General features: G+C 39.9%; 2 protein-coding genes across 3 annotated transcripts in view; one reads left to right on the plus strand and one right to left on the minus strand.

Moving 5' to 3' along the window:
- Positions 1–1,169: 1,169 nt before the first annotated feature.
- On the minus strand, positions 1,170–25,684 carry LOC138167871 (zinc finger protein 16-like). 2 transcript variants are annotated; one of them, XM_069096847.1, is made up of 5 exons: positions 25,540–25,684; positions 13,816–13,884; positions 12,986–13,160; positions 12,328–12,441; positions 1,170–4,747 (listed from the first exon to the last, which is right to left on the minus strand). In XM_069096847.1, exons 2-5 carry the CDS (start codon positions 13,846–13,848, stop codon positions 2,922–2,924), a joined length of 2,148 nt encoding a protein of 715 aa, XP_068952948.1. In that variant the 5' UTR covers positions 13,849–13,884; positions 25,540–25,684; the 3' UTR covers positions 1,170–2,921. The 2 variants fall into 2 exon arrangements, with proteins under 2 accessions (XP_068952948.1, XP_068952947.1); XM_069096846.1 differs by lacking the exon at positions 12,986–13,160 and having other exon boundaries at positions 1,171–4,747; positions 25,540–25,579.
- LOC138167878 (large ribosomal subunit protein uL2) overlaps positions 12,598–25,747 on the plus strand; it is a 241,962-nt gene continuing 228,812 nt past the window's right edge. Inside the window, exon 1 of the mRNA XM_069096857.1 lies at positions 12,598–12,614. Coding sequence (XP_068952958.1) covers positions 12,609–12,614 — 6 coding nt within the window. The 5' untranslated portion in view covers positions 12,598–12,608. The remainder of the gene's footprint in view (positions 12,615–25,747) is intronic.

Below are 25,747 nucleotides of genomic sequence, written 5' to 3' on the forward strand. Positions count from 1 at the left end.
GCTAGCTATGATAGACATCTGGAGAGAACTGAATGGGACTAGAAAGGAATATACCTTTTTCTTCGCAGTACATGGCACCTTTATAAAAATAAAATTTTTATTTTTATATTATATATATAAATATATATAATATATATAATAAAAATATATATGAACATAATATTATATATTATATTTATATTTGTTTAAAAAATTTTTAAACCATATACTAGGGCATAAAAACCTTACAGTCAAATACAGAAAAGCAGAAATATTAAATGCATCCTGTTACATTGCTAAATGGAACATGTTATCATCTTTCCTACCCCTTTAAATTACCCATTTACTTACATACCTTTTGTTGCCACTCCAGAATATAAACTCCTTGAGGACAGGGACTAATTTGTTTTTGTATCCCACACACTTTGAACATAGTAGATGCCTGATATTTGTGGTTGAATTGAATGATTCTTTGGGTTCCAGAGATTTGTACTTGGCATCAGATGAAACAAACTGAGGTTTAAACTAGTTGATAGTAAATTCAAAAGCAAGCTGTCTCACTTTTGAATTTGTATCTCTAGCACAAATATCTGGCATATAGTAGGTATTTAATAAATACTTATCGATCAATTCAAATTTCATCTCTGACACTTAAGTGTGTGATCTAAGGCAAACTTCTCTTAAGTTCTCCTAACTATATCACCTGTAAAATAGGGATAGTAATACCTGCTCTATCTGTCTTATAGGGCTCTACTGAGGAGATAATGTATGTAAAATGTTCCATAAACCTTAAATTCTAGATAAACAGCAGCTATTTTAGCACTTAGGAACTTTCTAACTTGCAAATTCTTGGGGACAGAGACTAAGTCATGATTGATTTTTATATCATCAGGTTCTAGAACAGTGCATCATATTTAGGCTCAGATACCAGCTCTGCCACTTTCTGGCAGTTTTCAGCAATTCTCTGGGCCTCAGTTTCTCATCTGTAAAATCAGGGATTGGCTTAAAGATCACGTCTAGCTCCAAATCTATACCCCTATTCATAGGCTGGATATGAGTAGTATAGTAATTAGTACAGTCCAATTAGAATAGTCCAAAAGTTGAATATGGGAACCTCAAGAAATCATTCATTTCCTGCTACAAGAGGGCTCCACAGGGAGAGTGGATGATCACTTGTCAAGGATGTTATTGAAGATAATTCTTGTTATTTGTTGAACCAGAGGTCCATTGAGGTCTCTTCCAATTCTGAGTCTATGATCTAGATTAACTACTATGCAAATTATTCATCTCATCTTTGTCAGATTTCTCTCCAATAATACTCCTCTGATATCAAATACAACTGAAAAGCCAGATAATGCTCTTAACTCAGTATATTTCCTCCCTATTTGTGAGTTCTTTCATATATAAGAATTGGTTTGAAGAGCTTTCCCATATTCATTTCTTTCATAAGGTTTCCCCAGTTATATTTTCTCTGTTGTTCAATAATCTACACTGTGAGAAAGAAGACTGTGCCACATTCATTAGCACTTCTCACCTGTATAGATGCTAACATGGAATAAAATTTATAAACTGGCTGAAGACATTCAAATTCCTTACACTCACTGGATTTCTCTTTAATGTGAATCTTATGACACTAAATTTCAGGAGAAGACACAGAGAAAGCACAGTCATAGCTTGTCTCTTTACTAATTACATTAAGCCTCAGAATGCTAAAGCGTTCTCAGTGAAATCTATAGCAGTGAAAAAAAGAAATTGATTTAATTGTCTAAACCCCCAAAACAAAGTGCATTAAAAACACAGATTGAAAAATACAGTGAGAAGGGCAAGGCATCAAGTTAGTCCAAATGTTTTTTTTATTTGTGTGTCTATGTATATATATACACCCACACACAGAAATATAAATATATACATAATACATTTATGTGTATGTATGTGTATGTTTTAAGTAGCAGGAGGGAGTCTCACTGGATTGGAATACATTTGAGAAACTGCACATTGCTTTCAATAAACCTCAACTGCTTCCCATTGCAAAAATCCAACTCTTGAAACACCAATATTCTAGACACTATGTGGCTTCAAATTATGGAACACCATGGTCTAATTAGATTCCAAATTATAAGTGACTCAAAAAGTAATAAACTCATAGTAGCAGCATGTTTCCAATCATGATTTACATTAGAGAAGTAGTATAACCAATAATATGGAAGACATGTATGCCTGGAAATGGAGGAAGTTGGCCAGGTAGTGAGACACAAAGGAGAGGCACGCTGAATAGCACATTTGGTATCCTGAAGATAATAAAAGAGTCAAAGGCAAACCTCCAGTACAGTGGGTGGCTACTCTTTGGAAGATTTATGGAAGAACACAGATAAAAAGATATGGAGGAGTCTCAGTCTGCATGGGCAGAAATAACCACAAATCTATGAAAGTATGCATTGCCTGGTGTTCAAGGACAGCTTGGACCTGAAAGCCTCCCCAGATTCACAGCACTCATGATAATATTTCTCTCCAGCAGGAATTCTATGACATTGAACAAGGGAAGGTCTCCGAAAGTTTTAAAGCTTCTCACATTCACTACCCTCAAATGCTTCTCTCCATTCTGAATTTTCAAATGCTGATGAAAGTATGCTGATTCACTTAAGGATTTCCTACCATACAGGCATGTACTGGGTTTCTCTCATACACACTCTGAATTTCTCTCCTGTGAGAATTATTTTATGTCTAATGAGGTTGAAATTCTGAGTGAAAGTTTTCCAACATTCCATGATCATAGTAATTCTCTCCAGTGTGAATTCTATGATGCTGAATAAGCAAATGTTTTTAAGTGTTTACTACCTTGTTTTTATAAGGTTTTTTTACATAAATTCTCTGATGAATAAGCAAAGTCCTTCTGATAAACCATTTACATTGTTAAATTCATGAGACTTCTCTCCAATATGAAGTCACTGGTGATCAATAAGAGCAGGCTTCAAGAGCAAGGGCTTTTCCATATTAACTAACTCTTGTTTCTTTTCAGTGTGAATTTTCTGGTGACTAGTAAGGGTAGACTTTTTTCTATAGGCTTTCCCACATTCCTTACATTCATAAGGTTTCTCTCCTGTGTGAACTCTCTGGTGCTGAATAAGGAAAGCTCTTCTGATAAAGCATTTGCCACATTCACTACACTCATAGGGTTTTTCCCCACTATGACGTCTCTGGTGATCAATAAGTGTAGACTTCTGACTGAAAGCTTTTCCACATTCATTACATTCATGAGGTTTCTCTCCAGTATGAAGTCTCTGATGTTGAATAAGGGATGCCCGTGTACTGAATTGTTTTTTGCATTCATTACACTCATGGTGTTTGCCTCCATTATGTAATTTCTGATGTTCAATAAAAGATGGCCTGTGTCTGAATGCCTTCCCACATGTACTACATTTATAAGGTATCTCTCCAGTGTGAAGTCTTTGATGATCAATAAGGGTAGATTTTCTCCAGTAGGCTTTACCGCATTCATTACACTCATAAGGTTTCTCTCCTGTATGAATTCTCTGATGTTGAATAAGGGCAGATCTATGACTGAATGGTTTTCCACAATCACTGCACTGATATGGTTTCTCTCCTGTGTGAATTCTCTGATGCTGAATGAAATTTAGGCTTTGTGTAAAGATTTTACCACATTCATTACATTCATAGGATCGCTCTCCAGTATGAAGTCTCTGGTGATCCACAAGAGTAGATTTCTTTCTATAGGCTTTCCCACATTCATTACACTTATAAGGTTTTTCTCCTGTATGAATTCTCTGGTGTTCAATAAGCAAAGCCTTTCTAATATAGTGCTTACCACATTCGCTGCATTCATAGGGTTTTTCACCTGTGTGAAGTCTTTGATGATCAAGAAGGGCAGACTTTTGACTGCAGGCTTTCCCACATTCAGTACATTCATATGGTTTCTCTCCTGTGTGAATTCTCTGATGTCGAATAAGCAGAGACTTTCTGATAAAGCATTTATGACATTCACTACACTCGTAGGGTTTTTCTCCAGTGTGAATTTTTTGATGATCAACAAATGTAGACTTCTTATTGTAGGATTTTCCACACACATTACACTGGTAGTGTTTCCCTGCATTGTGAATCTTCTGGTGATCATTAAGAAGAGACTTCTTACTGTAGGTATTTCCACATTCACTACACTCATACGTTTTTGCTCCTGTATGAATTCCCTGATGTTGCATAAGCAAAGACCTTCTGATAAAGTGTTTTCCATATTCATTACACTCATAAGTTTCCTCTCTAGTGTGAATTTTTTGATGCTCAATAAGATTTGAACTCTGTCCAAATTGTTTCCAATATACAGCATTATCAAAAGGTTTCTCTTGTGCATAGTCTTTCTGATATTTAATTAAATCTGAATTTTGTTTGAATCTTTGGCCCATTTCATCCCACTGCCGTAGTCGCCCTCCTGAAGGAACTCTGTGAAGTTGATCAGGGTTAGAAGTTAGCCTAAAGTTTCTTCCAAATTCATTACATTCTTGGCCTCTCACTCCTGTTGGAGACAGCTGGTGGAACACTGGAACTGCCCTGAAACCTCCCTCTTGAGAAAGGAGCTTCCTTCCTAAAGAGGATCCCCAATTTTCCTTTGGTCTTCCTTCGTATTCACAGACTCCCCATTTGGATCCTTTGGAAACATTCCCTGTGAGTCTTTCCAATATTGTCCATTGTGGTTCCACCTCTTCGGAAATTTCCTGCTTTGGAGGTAGCTCATTTTTCTCAGTCTTGGACTCACAATCTAAAACAATAAATGCAAAACAGGAATATTAGAGATCAACAAGGAAGAGATAAGGTCTTGGGGTCTGTGAAACAGATAACCCAGAGAATGAGGAGAAGGTATGAGAAAAGCATTCCAATTTTGTATGTTCAGTTCTTATACTCTGCTTATATAAGACCTTCCTGTCTTCTCATATATGCTAAAATAACTTCATATGTGTAAAATGGATATCAATTGATCAACAAATACTAGTTAAATTGAAGTGCAGATAAATCATCCTCTTCATCCTTCCTTTTCCATTTTGATAAGTGAGAAAACCAACAATATCCTCCTGTAGTTATACTATGCAACAGGTGGGGCAAGTCACTGGGAAAGACTGGAGAAAATAAAACTAGGTGATTGCAAAGCAGATATTGCAAGCAGGGAAGAGAAGCTAATAGTGAACACTCACAACTTCTCACTCACTCTGCCTGAGAAACTGGCAGCCTGGGTGATCATGTTCTGAAGCATAAGGGTTGAAGCTACTAGAAAAAAGAAAAAGCTCCTGGGCATACTAATTGGAATTAAAGGGGAGTTGCTCCCCTTATACAATTCACCAAATGTTTCTTCAAGCTGTTAGTAACTTTGGAAACCCTACTATTGCACTAACTTCCTTTCTCAGGTGACCACAAAAGCTATAGTTAGCTATGCATGTGAGTCAGTCAGGTCTCTGGGATACTTACTGGGCTAGCACTCCAATATGAAGTCCCCGACCACTCCTGCCCCCAAATCCCAAGTATAAACTGAGAAAGCACCCAAGGCACCTGGTCCATTATCCCAGGACCCAGAAGGGTGGGAAACTGCTTTCTTAAGGTTAGCACATTCTTTCCTCTTGTCATTTCCATCATTGTGATTCAAATGAAGTCTGCTAAAGCAAAAATTACTTGCTCCAGTTTACTATTCCCTGGACTTTCATCCTAATCCAGTTTAGCCCAAAACCTTCCTCCCCCAATCATTCTCTATCCTCCTTTCCATTACAATCCCTCAGGGGACCATCTCCAGTCATCCAGATCTATATCTCACCACTGGACCAGATGGCTCTGGAGGAGAAAGTGAGGCTGGTGACCTTGCACAGCCCTCCCTCACTCAAATACAATTCACTTGCAAGTCATGGTATCATCTTCCTGATGTCATGGTCCTCTTCAAGAAAGAATGACAAACAACAACTGCCAAATGATCCCTGCAATCTTCTCTATAGCTAAACTTCCTTTTAGCTTAATACTCATATTCCTCCCACAGAAACTTAGTTTTCTCTAGAAACCAAGCCCCCTCAATAGTACTATCTAGTTACTTTCTCATGTCCCCTGGCAGCACACAGGAAGAAAAGTTGGCCTATTTCTCATTCATCACTGCCACTTCTAGAGTTTTTTACAATCTTGACTGAAACTTCTCCTTTGAACTTCACTCTCGTGTCCATATCACCCTATCCAGGATCCTTATTACTATCTTCCATTAGCCTCCAGGTCAGCCTCCTTATCTCCAAGAAGTATAGTATTTAGCTCATGGTTTCCATGATAACTGCTCCCCTCATACAATATCTTGTCCTCCCAGTTATTTAATTTCCTGAGTTCCCATGAACTGACTCTTTATTCCATATCTGTCCCCCAGAGGGGGAGTCAAACTTTAACACTCACCATCAACCCAGACCATGTTACTTCCATGACACTTTCCAACTACTATTTCTTATCCTTACATCTCTCCATCTCACTCCTCCTAAACCTACTCTTCATCCACACTGAAGCCTCCAATCCCTCCATATCTACCTGCTCTGTTGATCTGGCCTCCTTTTCCTTCCTTTACAATCTTGATTCTGTAGTCAATCAATTCAATTATGCATTTTATCCTACCTTCAAATCTCCTACCTCCTTGTCCTACTACCATTCATACCCTGCTAACTCTCAACGCTAATTCACCCTCACCATCTGCTTTCTTTTATCCTACTCTCATGCTGATGACTGCTACTAAAGGAAATCATGCAACCATGCAGTCATGCTAACTGGGTCCATTACATATTCACATTAACCTAATCTCAGGGCTGCACAACCATCCTTTTACTCTTCCATGATTGCCTGTCACAATCTTTGATCCAAAGATGAGTCTTTGCCTCTCTCCCCAAGCATCACATGCCACCTCCACCCTTCTTTCTCTATTAGCAGATGACTCTCCCCTACTCAGAAAATTGAAACCATCTGATGTGTGTCCTTGTTTTTCCTCATCAGCACTTCAAAAATTCTCTATAGCTTCTCTCATCCTCTCCTTTCTCTGCTTCAACTTTAGTCAAAGGTGACCCTCATTACCCCTGACTTCATTCCTTCTCATTTTCTCTCAGAGCTTCCTCCATTTCCCATGGGAAATGCCCTCTCTTTTTTACCTTCCTCACCTTTCATCTCTTCCTAACTACTGTTTTCTTTCCCATTACCTACAAACATGGTCAGGTCTCCTCCATCAGTGAAAGACTTTCATTTGACTCTGCCATCCTATCAAGTTACCATCCTAAATCACTCCTTTCTTTCGTTGCCAAGCCCCTAGAAAGCATTACCTACAAATTGTTGCCTCCACTTACTCACCTCCCAAGCACTCCTCAAATCTTTGCAATCTAATCTGGGTTACAACTCCACCCTACCACTTTACTGTAAAGGCCCTTTCCAAAGTTACTAACGATCTCTTACCTGCTAAGTTCCAATGGCCTTCCCTCAGTCATCATCCTTCTTGATAGCTCTGGTTTTTGACACTGTAGACCAACCCTTCCTCTTTGAGTACTCTCTCCTCCTCTGGTTTCTGGGACACTGCTGTCTTCTGTTTCTCTAATTACCTGTCAGATGGTTCATTTTCAAGCTCCTTTGCTGGATCATCATTGGCCTCCTAACCTTTAAGTACTGAGGTCTCTGTAAGCTGTGTCACAGGCCCTCTTCTCTAGTCCCTCTTCCTAAGTAACTTTACCAAATGATATATTTGTAAAGCACTTAGCAAGGTGCCTGCCACATAGTCAGCACTATATAAATGCTAATTCCCATCCCTCTTTATCTACTACCATGGGTTCAATTATCATCTTTATATAAATGACTCCCAAATCCATACATCTAACCCAAATCTTTCTAATGAGCTTCATTCTCATATCACTAGCCACCAGCTGGACATCTCCACCTGGATACCTGGATATTCCATGGGCATATCAAACCTATAGACAAAACAGAATTCATCATTTTTTTTCCTCTAAACTAGTTCCCCTTCCAAATTTCCCCATTTCTGCTGCCATCACCGGCAGCCATTTCAGTCACTTGGATTAAATTTGGAGTCAAAGTCATCTTTGACTCTTCCCTATTCCCCATAGATCTAATTGTTTGCCAAATCTTATCATCAAGCACCAATACCACCACACCTATCTCATCTGTTTTCTTCTCTCCACTTATTTGGCCACTACTATAATTCAGGCCCTCAGCACTTCTTAGATGTTGTTGTTTAGCCATTTTTTTCAGTTGTGTCTGATTCTTTGTAACCCCATTTAGAGTTTTCTTGGCAAAGACCCTGGAGTTGTTTGCCATTTCCTTCACCAGCTCATTTGACAAATGAAGAAACTAAGGCAAACATGGTTAAGTGACTTGCCCAGGGTCACACAGAAAGTAAATGTCTGAGGCCAGAACTCAGGAAGATGCCTTCCTGACTCCAAGTCCAGCACTCTATCCACTGAGTTCCCCAGTCAGACCATTGTAATAACCTACTAATTGGTGCCTTTGTTTCTGTTCTCTTCCCTTTCTAATCTGCAGTTTCACCAGGGCTCTACTCATGTTAAAGACAATAAATTATTGGGGATATATACATACATTTTGAGGATTCACATCCTTCATTAATAAGGCTGTTCTATTTTCCCCCTTCTTCCAATAAAATTTTCTTTAGTAATATTGTGAACTACATACTTGCAATCAGGGAGCCAGGCCCAATCCCAAAGTGTACATGGGGATCTTTGGATCCCTCACATGAAGATCACATGTGTGTTAAGAGTGATGTATGAATAGACATCCCTATAAACAAGGAAGAAAGGGTAACAGACACTTGAATCTCACATGGGAACAGGTCAAAAGAAGGAAGAACATACACACACAGCACAAAAAGAATTGGGCACAGAAATACATTTGACTCAACAGAGAAACAGGAAGAAAAAAGAAGAAGCAGGGAGGGAGAATTAGAGAGAGCGATTAGGGAATTAGGGAGCGATTAGTCCTAAGAAAAATAAATTCTAAAGATATATAAAAATGTCTAAATCTCTTTGTGAGGTGGCAAAGAATGTCTTAAAGGGTACCCATAAACTGGGGAATGAACAAGTTCTTGGCATATAATGTGATGTAAAACTACTGTAAAACTACTCTTATCAGCATAATGACTAACCAGGATTCCAGAGGACCAATGATAAAACATGATCCCCACTTCCTGATAGAGAGATGAAGAACTCAAAATGCAGAATGAGAAAATATTTCTTAAGACATGGTCAATGTGGAACAGGGAGAGAATGAGAAGGTGATCTTGGCTGATTAAAGCAAACCAAAAAGTTTATGTGTGTGTGTGTGTGTGTGTACATGCACACGCGCACATTTATATGTGCGTGCATCCCAAGACATACATACGTATGTGTGTATGTATGTATATGTATGTGTGTATGTATGTGTATATTCATCCATTCCATATCAATATCTACATCTATACTGGATGAATAGACATAGATATGGCCACTGAGAAATTTTGTTTTACTGTACATCTTTGTAACAAGGATTTCACTTTTCTTACTTTTTCAGTGGTGGGATGGGTATGAGGGAAGTAGAAAGAAGAAAAGGATAAACTTTGTTTGAAAAGAAAATAAAATGTAATTAAGAAAAAGAGAGAGTGGGGCGGCCAGGTGGCTCAGCGAGTAAGAGCACCGGCTCCAGTGTCAGGATGACCTGGATCAAATCCGGGCTCAGATACTCAGCACCACACCCAGAAATAACTGGCCGTGTAACCTTGAGCAAGTTACTTAACCCCAATTGCTTTAAAAAAAAAAAAAAGAGAGAGAGAATGATACCTATTGGAGTAGGATGTGGGTAGAAAAATGTTTTTCAGACTGGTATCGAGTGATTCCCAGTGATGCTTCTGTAATCAAAGTTACCTCTTAAAGCACAGATCTGCCTGGTAACTAAATTTACAAACTCTAAAGAAAAGGTGCTGTTTTGTCAATTTAGTGGATGGCTTGTGTGTTTAGATAGAATTTTTCATAATTTATGAGTTTATGAGAATGCTTGCTTGGACGAGTCTAATTGTTTTCTCACTTGATTAGCAATACAGGAATTTTACATTTGATAATAAAATAATATGTACAAAAAACCTCTAATGTACTTGCCAGGATCCCCAACTGGTGAAGAACAAAGCAGATATTACAGAATGGATAAGTAAACCCTTTCTATATTGCCCAGGTGGACAAATGTCTAAATCAACATGGAAATGTTCTGTAACAAAAACCAAATTTTCTTCCAAGGTCATAAAGGAGCCATATGTAATAAAATGAGACTTCCTAACAAGTCATGCTAGGCCCAGGAAAGTTATGTTACAAAGTTTAAGAGCTAGTCTGAGAATATTGTCTCATACATCATTGAAAAAGGTCAGGACATTCACCAAGAGCTCCCTTTTCTCTCCTCCTTATCTCCTATCACTCGGATGACCTTTCCTCACTACCTCATGCTTCACCCCTGTCTCAAGTGAAGAGGTGGCCCTTCTTTCAGCTAAGGCAAACCCCCCTATATGGACAAATTATCTCATTTCACCCCTTCTTCTCCAGCATATTGTCCCCTCTATCATTCCCATTCTTTCACTATTCATTAATCCTCAACTCCTGACTTCCTGGTTTTCTTCAAGTCCTAGCTAAAACCTTACCTTCTGCAAGAAAGCTTTCCTGGTCCCTTCTGGGCCTGGAGTCAGGAAAACCTGAGATCAGATTCAATCTTAGAGACTTACTAGCTGTGTGACCCTGGGCAAGTCACTTAAATTCCCTTGGTCTCAGTTTTCTTATCTGTAAAATGAGAGTGTTGACCTCTGTCCCTTCCAGCTCTAAATCTATGATCCTATGGTATAAAGACATCTCTAATGAGCTAAAAATTTGAAAGGATATATAAAAAGAAATGAAAGCTCAATGATTCACATTAGGGGCCCCGCTTTTTATCACTAACTATGATAAAGGATAGTCTCTGCTGATTGTATCTGTGGAAAACATCGAGCTGGGGGAGAGGGGGCAGAAGGGGGGACAGATGACTGAATTATGGTCCTCTCTAAGCTCACCTGCCATCTACCCTGTATCTTACATATGTTTATTTCTTTACATCTAGTCTCCCACATTAAAGCATAAGCTCCTTGAGGGAAGGAGTTGCTTTTGCCTTTTCTTTGTACTTCCAGTGCTCAGGAAATTCTTGCTTATTAGCTTGCTTAAATGAGACCCAAAAGAGATTTCAAAAGATTGGAATGGTGGGTTGAAGCTATTAATATTATTATTTTTTAAGTATCTAGTCCTTCAATTAGATTTTAAAAACATAAACTGCACAAGAATAGCATGGAACCAGTTGGCTGGAAAGTAGTTCATGGGGAAAACAGTGAAGATTTTCATAGACCACAGGCCCAATATGAGTCAACAATGTGATGTAGCTGCCAAAAAAGCAAATGCAGTTTTCAGCTGCATTAATGCAAGTTGTATCCAATTCAAGGAAGGTTACATTACTACTGCATTTCTGACCTAGTTAGACCATATCTACATTAATATGTACAATTTGGGAAATGATGTTTTAGGAAATAACAGCGAAAAACTAGAGTGTGTATAAATAAAAGTAGCTAGGATGGTGAAGAGATTTTACAAACCATGTCATATAAGTGTCAACTGAAGAAAAGAGGGATTTTCAGTCTGGACCTAGGAGTAACATGATCATTCTTTTCAAATACCTGGAGAATTATTACGTGGAAGAAGGATTAGATTTAGTTATTTTGATTCTAGATAGCAAAATTAAACATTTTCTTCAGAAATTTATGACCCTAGAGGAAAGGAACTATTTTTGTTTTTGTCTTTGTATTTCCAGTGCTTGACTCATAGTAGGCATTTAATAAATATCTGGTGAACTGAATGAATGAACAGTAGAAGTGACAGTGGGCCAGATTTCATCTCAGCACAAGGAAACACTTTCTGATAATAACAGCAGGCCCAAAATGCAATGGGCTATCTTGTGGGGTGACAAATTTCCTGTCATTTGAATTGCTGATCTGCATCAGTGGAAGTTTATGTAAACAGAAGTTCCATGAACCAATGAAATCACAGGTATAGATAATCTCTAACGCCTACAAAATTAAAAAAAAGGAAAGAAAGAAAAAGATGTCTTATAAGAGAATAAGAGCAAATAATGGTTTCTGCTAAATTTCTACAAGCCTAGGATATAAAGCAAGTGGGGTGTGTGCGTGCATGTGTGTGTGTGTGTGTGTGTGTGTGTGTGTGTGTGTGTGTGTAGAAGATAATCAGTAAATGTGTGTGTTCTATGACTGAAGATACCTCATTCACTCACCTGAACAGTCACCTCTCAGCATCTCCCTCCCCTCGGCTTCCTGAATATCTAGGATCCATGGCTCTTCCCCTCGTTCTAGCTGGGAGATTACATTTGGTTTGGACACTGGAAATCCTGTGCATAGGGAAGGAAAAAGGGCCCAGTGAGATGTTCTGGATACACAGAGCTGTCTCAGGCTCAGTTCTAGGGCCTGGGTTTTCAGGTAGATGAAAAATAAGAAAGGCCATGATAGAAGAGCATATGTGTTCCCAGAGGCAATGGGGAGCTGGCAATCTAGGTACATGGGGCAATTAACTAATCATGTACTACCCACTCTTAGAAGGCAGAAAACTTCCACTTCTGGAGACTCCAAATTAGATCCCAGATGAGATGCCTGGTTCTAAATCAGGAAGAAATCTGATTTTCCTACAAGGAACTCAAAGGCATCAAAAAGTACAAACACAAGTAGAGTTAAGGAATCACTTTTTCTAACTCTGTATAAAACAAGTTTGTCAAATGGGAAAGGCAAACAGAACTATCCTATCTGTGAACCTCAAAAGGATTAGAAATCTGTAGTCCATGAACCTCAAGCCCAAACCTAACAAAACTTTTCATACTCTGGTTCACAAAGCAAGAAGCAAAGGAACTCAGATCTAAGTCCTGGGGAGAGGAGCCTTACCCAGAGAGACCACATTCCCATAATTCTCTAGCATCACATCCTTGTAGAGGTTTCTCTGAGCAGGACCCAGATGGCTCCACTCCTCCCGGGTGAGATACACAGCCACATCTTCAAACATCATAGATGCCTGAAACATGTTCCTGCAGCAGCCCAGCGATAATCCCAGTGTTCGGCCCTGGGATGAATCATATGATCACAGAAGGTCAGGGTTGTCAGGGAGCGCTAAGGCCTGTTCATGAACAAGAATCCCTTATGCAATATGGTGGAAAATGATTGTCAGGAATTTATTCCAAGACCTCTTTCCTAAAGAACTAAGAACTCACCACCTCCCATGACAGCCCTTTGGTATACTTTGGGACAGCTCAAATTGTCAGCAAAAGAGCTAGTATCCCTAGAAGATAGTCCAATGAGGCAGAGGGTCTACAGAGGGTCTGAGTCTGTGTAACAGACTACAAAAGTGCAAAAATATGTGTGCATGTATAAATATGTGGGTTTGCATGTACATTTTGAGGGATTCTCAAGAAAGGCTAGGAGACAAAATGGATTCACAAAAAAAAAAGAGGAAGGAATGGGTTTAAAAAAAGAAATAACTTTATCCAGTCCCCAAACATTTATGAAGGCTGAGAGGAAGGGAGCCTAGAGAATCAACGAGCTCTGTTCATGGAGCCCCTCATCCTACTAGGCTCCCAAGGGAAGGAATATGGGCTCATATCTCTGCGGTTGAAGTGGGAGGTACAGGAGAGTAGCTGACTAGAGAAATTCTAGCAAGGGAACATGACTGAGCCTCCTCTAGATACAATAACAATGGGATCTCAGAAAACAAAACTTACCTGAGACCTGGGTGGAAAAAGCTCATCTGTCATCACCTGGTCTTTTAGATGCCCCTCTAGGAAATAGGGCTGAAAAAAGAGAAGGAAATCATGAGGGAGACCAATCATATCCCACAGTTTCTCTTCTACCTAACCTCCCTAGTCCTCCTCACCAGGGCTTCAGGGAAACTAGGAACCCTTTAAGGCCCTAATATCAAATCAATCAACTAATTAACAAGCATTTATTAGATAATACCTACTATGTTCCATATACTGTGCTAAAGTGCTGGGAATACAAAGACAAGAATGAAACAATATCTCTGTTAAAGGAGCATTCATCCTATCAGAGACCACATGTATACATATATAAGTATGGGTAAAACATATATGAAAGAATTTGACATAAGGGGAACATATTATTAGGTTAGTGGAGTCAGTAAAGGCCTCATGTAGAAGATAGTACTTAAGTTGAGCATTGAGAAAAATAGGGATATTGAGAGAGAGAAGTGAGGAGAATGTGCATGTCAGGCATGAGGGACAGCAAATGTTAAAGCAAGAAAAAAAGGAGATGGGATGCCCTGTATTAGGCACACAGGCAATGTGGCTGGATTGCAGTCTGCATGGAGGGGAGTAATATGCAGTAATGCTGGAAAGGTAGGTTTCAATCAGATTGTGAAGAAATTTAAATGACAAACAAGAGTATCCTATATTCGATCCTAGAAGTAATAGAGAACTACTGGAGTTTACTGAAGAGGTTTGGGAGAGGTGACACAATCAGAAAATTAGGAAAATAGGAAAGCACTGGCAGCTGTGTGGATGGGAGATCAGAAAGGGAAGAGACTTGAGGCAGGGAAACAAACGGAAGCAACTGCAAGAGTCCAGGCAAAAGACGACGATGTTAGAATGGTGTTGCATTAGTGGAAAGAAGATGCCAGAGATGCTGTGGAGGTAAAATTAACAAGACTTAAGCATAGAAAACCAGACTTGTCATAGCTTCATTCATTCATCCAAGAAACATTTCAGAGCCTAATGCATGCATAAGACTATGTACCCCATCAATTACAACCATATCTGAGGCAGTGTAACAGAATGGAAATAGTATTGTACTGTCAAGTTGGGAGAACCTGGGTTACTGGCTGTAGCCATGTGACTTTGGGCAAATCATTTCATCTCTTTGAAGACATTTTCCATCCACAAAATGGGGATGTTGACATCACCTCCCCTCCAGGGCTGGTGAGGACAATACTTTGTAAATCTTAAAAGCATCTGGGTTCCTATTTTTATTACGATTTTTTTTTTTTGCTTTTTGGAGGGGGAAGGGCAGGACAGTTGGGGTTAAGTGACTTGCCCAAGATCACACGGCTAGTAAGTGTTAAGTGTCTGAGACCAAATTTGAACTCAGGTCCTGCTCTATTCCAGGACCAGTGCTCTATTCACGCACCACCTAGCTGCCCCTATTTTTATTACAATTGATTGTAGATGGAAGCTGTAAGAAAGATCCCCTCTGTTGCTCTTCAGTTATGACCGACTCTTCATGACCCCATTTGGGATTTTCTTGGCAAATACTGGAGTGGTTTGCCATCTCCTTCTCCTGTTTATTTTAAAGATGAGAAAACTGAGGAAGACTGGGTTAAGTGGCTTGCCTAAGGTCACCTCGATAGTGTCTGAAGCTGGATTTAAACTCAGGTCCTTCCTGACTCCAGGCCCAACTCTCTATCCACTGTTCTACCTAGTTGCCCTAAGTCTCCCTTTGAATTCCACCTGTTTGGTAGGCATGATTACCTATTTTGCAGGCAGAAAATACAATAGGTAATTCACTAGAAGATAAACTCAGAGTCCAAAAACCCAAGAGGAGCTAGAATGAAAGGCAGAATCTATAACGAAAAGTATTAGGGATAGTTATAATGTCCTACCCTTAAGTCCAAACAAAGCCACTCCACAAATTCAGTTTGGGGGAGGCATGGACAATAGTTGTGTGCAAAAGATCTAGGAGTTTTAATGAACCCAAGTCCTACATGAACCAACGTTGTGACCTAGCAGCCAAAAATGCAACACAATCTTAGGCTACATAGTATGCATTGGTATAGTACACAGAACAAATGAGCTTATTGTCCCACTCTACTCTGTACTAATCAGACCATATTAGAAATACTGTGTCCAATTCTGAGTACCCTATTTTAGGAAAGACAGTGGTAAACTGGAATAACAATAGCTAGCAATTGTTTAGTGTTTTACAGCCTGCAGACTGCTTTATATAAATTATCTCTTTGATCTCATTTAGGTGGCCCAATGAACAGGGCATGGAATCTGACTTCAAATCTGGCCTCAGACACTTACTAGCTATGTGACCCTGGGGTCCATCACTTAACCCTGTTTGCCTCAACTTCCTCATCTGTAAAATGAGTTGGAGAAGGAAATGGCAAACCACTCAAGTATGTTTGCCAAGAAAATCCCAAATAGGTCACAAAGAGTCAGACATGACTGAACAACATCGACAACATAACTCACAATATATTCTCCTGGGATACGTAATACTTCTGCCTGCCTCGGTTTCCTCAATTGTAAAATCATAATCATAATACTTGAGAAGCACTTAGCACAGTGTCTGGCACATAGTAGGTACTTAATAAATGTTTGTTCCCCTTTTTAAAACAACCCTGTCAGGTAGGTACTATTTGTTTTTGCTTTTTTTTGAAGGGCAATTGAGGCTAAGTGACTTGCCCAAGGTCATACAGCTAGTTTTTGTGTTAAGTGTGAGGCCACATTTGAACTCAGGTCCTTCTGACTCCAGGGCCAGTAATCTATTCACTGCACCACCTAGCTGCCCGTACTATTTTTATCTCCACAGACAGGGGGCCATCTCTAGTCATCCTGACCTCTATCTTGGCACTGGACCCAGCTGGCTCCAGAGGAAAAAGCGAGGCTGGTGACTTTGCACAGCCCTCCCTCACTTAAATCCAATTCACTTGCAAGTGATGGCATCACCTTCCTGATGTCATGATCCTCTTCAAGAACAAAGTACAAACAACATCTCCACAGACAAGAAAACATGGACTGAGAAAGGAAAATAACTTGCTTGGGGTCACACAGCTGTCTGAAGCAGGTTTCTAACTGAAGTCTTTGTGGCTCCAAGTCCAACACTCTGGAATATATCCATCCAAAGGAGGAAGATCAGAACAGTGAGTTCACTAGAGATCTTGCCACGTGAATAACCAGTAATGTTTTGGGAGGAAAAGAAACAGTTGGTGGTGGGGTTCCAGTGGAAAGTCATGAAGGAGGAGGTTGGAGATTTTCAAATATTTGCAAGGTTGTGAAATAGGAATAGGATAAGACTTCTTTCACTTGGCTCAAAAGGAGAAGCTGAAAAGCAGAAGATTCCTGCTCCACGTAAGGAGAACAATGAGAACTTTCCAAAAGAATAGAATGGACTGCCCCGGAAGGTGGGGGGTTCCCTTTCCCTGGAAGTCTCAAAGGGAAGCTGAATAGCTATTTGTTGGGGCTATCAAAGAAGGCCTTCCTGCTGAGAGACCACCTAGATTCCGTGACCTTTGAAGTCCCTTCCAATTCTTAGTTTCTATGATTCTCCAAAGCTTTATGAGGACCAGTTTCCTTCTCTCTTCTTTTTTTTTTTTTTAAAGCAATCGGGGTTAAGTAACTTGCTCAAGGTTACACGGCCAGGTGTTTCTGGGTGGGTGCTAAGTGTCTGAGCCCGGGATTCGATCTCCAGGTCTTCTCAACACTGGAGCCGGTGCTCTTACTCGCTGTGCTACCTGGCCGCCCCTTCCTTATCTCTTCTACTCTTTCTCCCTAGTCATCAGATCTCTGACTCACTCCAGCTTCAATCTTACCTCAAGACCTTCACTCTTGTGGTTCACCCAACATGGAATGTCTCAAACCCTCCTTCAACAGTTGTCTTCTCCAACAAGCCTTCCCTGAATGAGCCATCCTCCCCACAACCACACTGATAGATCCTAATTTTGTGATAAGTCAGCTCTCCATATACAATTTGGATAATGCAAATAATAATAATAGCAAACACTTATGTAGTGTTTTAAGGTTCACAAGGCACTCATGTCTCTCTGCTATGCAATTCTCATCTATGTCTTCCTATATTCAGTTGAATCTTACTAGATTTGGCTCATCATGCCAACCATCTCTTTGAATCCTGACTAGCCTACAATGTGTTAGTTATTCCTCCCATCTATGTGTCATTTACAAATCTGATAAAAATATAACATCTAGGTGTTAACAAATGTTATCAATAACAAATGTTAAACAGCAGAGAACCAAGAAGAGATCCCTGGAGTACTCCTCTAGCCACATGTTTGAAAGGTGGCATTAAGTTAATAATTACTAACTTCTGAATTCAGCCATTTAGCAAGTTCCAAACCCACCTAACTTTACTAGCCCATGTCTTTCCATCCTGTCCACAAGCTGTGAAGGTGAGAAAGGAGCAGGAGAATATTTCCTGGAAGAGGTAGTACCTGAAAAAAGAGGATTTCAACAGGTAAGATAAGGGGCAAGAAATTCTCCTAGGCAAAGGGGAGAGGATGAGCACAAAAAGGGAATTTGGAGAGGCAAAAACAGAAGCCCATTTTGGCTGGAAAATAATAACATTGCCTAGTGCCTTAAGGTTTGCAAAATGCTTTTAAAATATTATTTCATTTGATCTTCACAATAACCCTGGGAGATAGGTGATGTTATTATCCCCATTTTACAAATGAGGAACTGAGGCTGAGAGAGGTTAAGTGATTTGCCCAGGATCACATGGCTAGTAAGTATCTAAGGTCAGCTTTGAACTGAGGTCTTCCTAACTCCAGCACATTGCTCTATCTTCTATGCCACCTAAAGCATACAAAGACAGATTTAGAAGAATCCTAGAATCCCAGAACCTTGAAAACCAAACATTCCAACCTATGCCTGTTCAGGAATTTCCTCTCCCTAAAAATCTCCAACCATATTTAGCCAGCCATTCTAGCCTGTCGGGATCATCTTGAACTTCAAATATGTTGTCCACCATGTTAGCTGTCCCTTCTAGGTTTCTGTCATGTGTAAATCTGATGACCCAAGCCTTTTCCAAGTCATTGATACAATAGCTAAACACTAGAGGTTCAAGGACAAATCTAAGGGACATTCCACTGAAGACCTTCTTCTTTAAGTTGACATTAATTCATTAATCACTATTCCTAGGATATAGTTCTTGTTACTCAACCAGTATCAAAGTAACCTAACTCTATTATCAACTAGTCCACATTCTATCTTGTCCACAAAAAAAAAAAATGTGAATAAATGAGAAACTGCTAAACGCCTGGTTGAAATATACTATGTCAAGGGAATTCCCCTGACCTACCGGTCTAATAACACTGTCAAAAAAGAAAATGAATTTATTCTATCATGATCTTTTCTTCCTGACTCCAAGCTAGCTGTTAGTAATTACCACTTTCACAAATGTTCACAATTCATTTCTTTAATTAGAGAATTTTGCCAGGGACCAAAGTCAAGTTCATTGGTCTAAAATTTAAAGAATATGCCTCTTTCACTTAAAAAAAAAATCTGGTGCAGGGTTTGTGTCACATTTCTCCCATTCTCTAGTATTTTTCAAAGATCATTGAAAGGCTAGAAAGATGGGCTGAACCTTATTAGATGGGGTATAACTGGGACAAATGTAAAGTCCCGTACCTGGGACAAACTATACAAGTACAGGTAGACCTATAGTCATGTTCAATGTTTCCTGTGAAAAATGGGGATACTAGAGGATTGTAAACTCAATATGAACCAACAGAACTGTAGCATAGCAGCCAAAAAGGCTAGTTCAATCACAAGTTATGTGAAATGAAGCATATTTTTGGAATACTAAATTAAATTATGGGTGCTACATTTTAGAAAGGATGCTGGCAAATAAGAGAATATACAAGTGGGGTAACCAAGGCAACTAGATCGTTCAAGGAATAGCACACCATGCCAGGAATCAGGAAGATGAGTTCAAATCTGACCTCAGACACTTATTAGGTCTATGACACTGAGAAGTCACTTAACATCTGTCTACCTCAGTTTCCTCAACTGTAACATGAGGATAATAATAGCACCTACCTCATAGGGTTGTTGTGAGGATCAAATGATAACATCTGTAAAGCACTCAGGAAAGAGTGCCTGGTGTGTGAGTATGTCTGGGTCTGGGTCTGTATATACACATATGGCACTGTAAATGCTGGTCACTTTTTAGCAGAGAGAAGACTAGAGATCATGCCATGTGAAAAAAAAGGCTGAAGAAACTGGAGACATTTAACCTGGAGAAAAAAGGTTTGGGGGAGACAGGATAACTATTATTTAAGTCTAGAAAGACCTATCATTTGGAATGGGGATTATCTTGTTTTGCTTAGTACCAGAGGGACGAATTTGAAGCAATGAGTAAAAGTTGAAGAGACAGAGAAGTAGATTTTAGGATATGGAGACATGGAGCAGGGGGTGGAGCCAAGATGGCAGAGTAGAAGCAGGACCTCCCTGCGGCTCCGGCTTCCACCTTCGCCAACCAATGTAAAAAGGGGACTCTGAACAAACTTTGGAGCTGTAGAACCCACAAAATGACACAGAGAAGCTAACTTCCCACTGAAGACAGCCCAGCAGGCTGGCAGGAATTGACCAGTGCAGCATTCTGGGAGCCAAGCCCAGGCCCACGTGAGCCAGAGGTTTTAGCCCCAGAGCAGAGGACTCTAGATTAGCAGAAGAATTATCATCACATAGATGCGAAGGACAAAGTGAGAGGTCAGTGCAGTCTGGACTTTGGGAACCAGTAAGTGGGAGTGCGTTGGTTTTTGCCCCTGGGGTGAGAAGCCGCTGAGACATACAGCACAGCCAGCCAGAGCACGCGGCAGCTTCATGGCTTCATCAGCTCCTGGCCTGCAGAGTGTAGGGGGAACAAGCGACCAGTCTGAGGGGTACTCACTCTTGCTTTAACCTGCTTGGATCTGGATTGCGGTCTAGGGTGGAGGTCCTGGGGTGTGTGTCCAGCTGACCAGAGCATATGGAGGCCTCAGAGAGGGCACCCATCTAATACCTCCAGCATCTGAGAAAACCACAGCATTTGGGATGAAAGCTCCCCTGTCTGGTGGCAGAGTCCTACTGTGGCAAAAAGCCCTGGGGTCAAGTGACTGAGGGGTAACATGACCAGGCAAAGGAAACAAAGCAGACAGAAGATTCCAACATTATACTCCTATTTTGGGGACAAAAAGGAGCAAAGCATGGAACAGGAGAAGACAGTGAAGTCAGAACTCCTGCACCAAAAGCTTCAAAGGAAAATACGAACTGGTTACAGGCCATAGAGGCCCTTAAGAAGCAGATAAGAGAAGTGGAGGAAAAATTGGGAAGAGAAATGAAAACAATGCAAGAAAATTATGAAATGAAAGTCAACAGCCTGACTGAGGAAAATACTACCTTAAAAAATTAACTCAATTGGCAAAAGAGGCTCAAAAAGGCAATGAGGAGGAGAAGATATGGAGACAGACAGACAGACACACACACACACACACACACTCATCAAAAACAGCTGAGAAAGTAAGTTCCCCACCACTTAAGGTATTCACATGGATATTAAGGGGATTCTCCCTCAAGTATGGGCTGTACTGAATGACTTCTGACATTCTTAGATTCTTTCCCATTCAGAAATTCTGAGTCTTTGGTAAAGATAGGTTAAGAGGTAGGGAAAAGAGGAGAGCTTGAGGAACTCACATCAGATGGCATTAATCTCCTCAGGAAAGAAAGTGAACAAGGATAGGCTGAGGGTGAAAGCAGAAGGAAAGCTTTGGAACAGGAGCTATGAGGAATATTCATGATTTACACTGACACAACACCTGAAAGCTTGCAAAGAACTTTAATGACATTTCTATCTGATCCTCACAATGATCCCATTAATTTTCATAATGGGTATCATATTGCTTGTCTTCTCAATGGGTAGGAATGGACTTGGAGGGCAAGAATTTGGAACTAAAAAAATTTTTAAATGGACGTTTTAAAAATACAAAAAAATTAATTTTAAAGTTTTAACAATAATTCCCTGAATTACAGGATACAAGTAGTATACCCATTGAAAGATGAGGATGCTGAGATTTGGAGATGTTAAGTGACTTATCAAAGGTCACAAAACTAATAAATGGCAGAGCCAGAACTCAAATCTAAGCCTTTTGTTTCCATATCCAATACTCTTTCCACTATACCTACTTGATATTCAAAATGGATCTGTGATCTTATAGACTGGATTTTCTTTCAATGATGCAGATCACAACACATCTATATTATTCTTGCCCATATCCTCCCACAAGTTTACCACAGGAGGACCACCCAATATGCTGGAGTCCTTCCTCACTTTCTCCTGGTATCACAAAACTAACAGTCAGAATACTGGTTATCCATCGGGCATCCCTCACCCTTGCAAGACTAACCCCTTTTCTTCTATTATACATTTCTCTGATGAGATTTTTAACTTTTCTTCTTCAGAGTCCCTTCTTGGTGATACTACAGCTGTCTCTTATTTACCATTGCACCTCTTCATGGCCCTCAGTTTTCAGTTATTCAGAGACTACTGTGTTCCATGTCTCTCAGGTATACACAATGATATGTTGGCATGAAAAAGATGGGCCTTTGCTTCTAGGAGAAGGTTGGAGTCATTAAGGTAGGTCTTCAATTCCCTAAAGGTGATTCAGACTATTCTCCTCCTCCTATTTAATTCTGGGCCCAAATCATTCCTTTGTACTGTCTGTCCCAGATACATAATATGTTAGATGCTGATATCTCTACAGTTTGTCCACCCAATTTCAAATCACAATCTGAGAAATAGATATTCTTTTTCTATTTCATCTTTCCTAAGAGGATGACCAGGTCAAACTCTTTTGAGTGGTTTAAGATTCCACCCAGGAAGTTCTACAATATTTCTGGGCTTACAGAAACCAGCACAACATCATCCCCAAATAGAAGCATTTGGAAGATCTCTCCATCCACAGGAAAGCCCTCTTTGACCTGAAATCTGTCCTTCATCACAGTGGTGAATACATTTGGCAAGTATACATCTCCTTGTTTTATGACTCAACTGATTTTTATGATCTCAGGGCCATTGAACAAGGTTATTTCTATTGTTATGTTATATTAGTGCATAAAATTGGCAACAATATTATCGGGCAAGATCAGTCAAAATCAACATACCTACTAGCCAAGTAGAAATATACACCTGGTTAACAGTCATCGAGGTTGCAAATGTTACATTTTTCTTGCTTGGGAATATTGCATATTGAAGATTTTAATACTGTTTTACTATATTATTTGAAAGCCAGGAATAATGTTGCTCCTTTAGTTACATTGTATCACATGTTTCTACTCAGAGTTTCTATATTTTAAAATCTTCAAATAGGGGGTGGCCAGGTGGCTCAGCGAGTAAGAGCACCGGCTCCAGTTTCGGGATGACCTGGATCAAATCCGGGCTCAGATACTCAGCCCCACACCCAGAAATAATAACTGGCCGTGTAACCTTGAGCAAGTTACTTAACCCCAATTGCTTTTAAAAAAAAATCTTCAAATAGGATTTAACAGAATAGCATGGGGGAAAAAACCAGAAGATCTTTAATCTCAAAAAAGCAGGGGACTAAAAATCACCGAACCAAAAACAAACAACAAACAGCAAAAAACCCCAGCAAGATCTTTTATTTCTAATTATGTACTATTGGCCAAAAATTTTCCCACATTCAAGAAAAATTTAAATTTACATACTAAATATTGAATATTATTTGTTTTTATTATTATTTCAATATGTGTCTAAAGAGAATTTTCAGTGATGTTTGGGGAGGGCTTCTGTATTTTTGGCTAAAAACTACTTACATATTTTATTATATATATTTACACATATACATATGTATACATATGTATGCATATTACATATAAAGAGACTGACCAAAAATCACAGCAAATCTTTAAATACAATTGTGATTATTTGATCTTTTTTTTTTGTCCAGAAAGAAACTGTGAAAAGCAACAGAATTGGATTGTATTTTCAAAGTAAGTAAATTCTCTCTCCCATTGTGGCATTATTTAAAACAACTATGTCAAGATGACAAAATAAAAATCTATACTAACAATTTAAAAGCTGTTATAATTTTGCTTTAAGAATGACACCTAACAGTTCCCTGTTATTCGCCATAATAAATTTCATTGCAACAATCTGTTGCAAGTTTATAATATGCTTTAAAATTGCAGCAAGAACAAAAAAGAAAGCTCTTTGACACTGGTATTTTTATTATGAACAGATACTGAAAGTTGGCATTAATACAGAATTAGCAACTTATAACTTTAAATTTTTTAAGCCAAAACTACAATTCAGTTATTACATATTCATATTTTAGCAAACAAGTCACATGATGTTAATAAGCCACAATGTCTCATAATTTTCATATGAAATGAAAACTAAAAATACAAAATGTTGTTCTTACTCTAGGATATACTCTTAAGTGTTCTTTCATTCATTCCAAAGCAAACCTGTTTCCCTAATACAAATGGAGGACAATGACATTTATTTGTTTTTATTGACTGGTTATCCAGACAAGGGAAGAATGATGCCAAAAAGCTTCTAATACCATCATCACGCATCAGATACTGAAGCATCTGCAACTACATCATCAAAAAGGAATGAGCCTGCTTCATTCCAAATGTTGTAAGTTTCCAAATGTTGACATCATTTTACAGCATAACCTTCCCCTGGTGATTGGAAACTGCACTGGGAAACATTCTATTTCAAAGCCTGGGCTTCATGACAAACTAACCATGCATCAATAGTGCATCAAGCTGCTAGCTCTCCTGGCAAGTAAAACGTCACGAGTCCCAATTTTGCAGGAAAGAATATAGGAAAACTAGCAGCTTTCCTTAACATCTGCTGCGTGAAATATCTTTAGCAGTCCAGACATTTTTCACACATTTCAATCTGGACTTCAATTTATGTCCTATCCAGATCAGCACTGCCAACTTCCTGATTTCTGTTTAACTTTGGTTACATAAGTCACTGGTGCACACTTTTATTTCATTATTCAAGACGCAGATTTGATCTGATCTGACAGCCCACTAACATTATCTGCCATTAACTACATTTTGCAATCGGTGACTTTTATTTAATGAAATTTGAATTTAGTGACTTTCTAATAACGGAATCTGTATTAGCATCATTGGTAATGAAATATAAACTTGATCTTATGTATTACGACAGACTTCTGACCACATTCAGTTATTAGAAACAAAACAGTGACGCATTCATAACAGCGTGTGGTTGGGGTAAGGGGCATCGGGAAGGGGGAGTATTTGAATACACTGGAGGGACCGCTTAGGACTGAGGTGTCACAGGGGCACTACGCTTAGTCCCCTCTAGCAGTGACTGTCTCACGGTGCGAAGAGGGGACTAGAGAGAAGAGATTCTGCAGGAGGGAATTGGGAGTAGGGGACCCCGTGGCAGGGAGAGGATAAAGAAGGGAAAGGAGACAGACCCCTTTGGCGGGGAGGTCGGGTGCGAAAGGGTAGGAAAGACTCAGGGGAGGCGGTGGAGGGGCGGGGACCTTGGGGAGGGAGGAGAAGGAAGAAAAAAGGGGGCGGAGACCCAATGGAGGAGGGGAGGGGGCGGGGACCCCGAGCAAGAAGGGGAGGAGGAGGGGGCGGGGACCCTGTCAGGGTGGGGGAGGGGACGCAGCGGGTGGAAGGGACCCAGTGGCCGGGAGGACTCACCTTCAGAATCTTGACCACGAGCCTCCACGTAGCAGGCGCCCGGAGCTGCGAGCTGGAGGTGACTGGATGGGGGCGGAGACCTCTCTCCCCGGTACGGTCAGCTCGGCGGCCGCAGGCTCGCTCTAAGCCGATCGATCGGCTCCGCGTTCTGTCACTGGGAGGGGGGTGGGGCGGGGACGGGGGATGGGCGGGACTGGGCAAGAAGCCG

This window comes from Petaurus breviceps, unplaced genomic scaffold, assembly GCF_028583685.1.
Source record: "Petaurus breviceps papuanus isolate PSGF00001 unplaced genomic scaffold, PetGlider_PUasm1.0 318, whole genome shotgun sequence".
Lineage (NCBI taxonomy): Eukaryota > Metazoa > Chordata > Mammalia > Diprotodontia > Petauridae > Petaurus > Petaurus breviceps.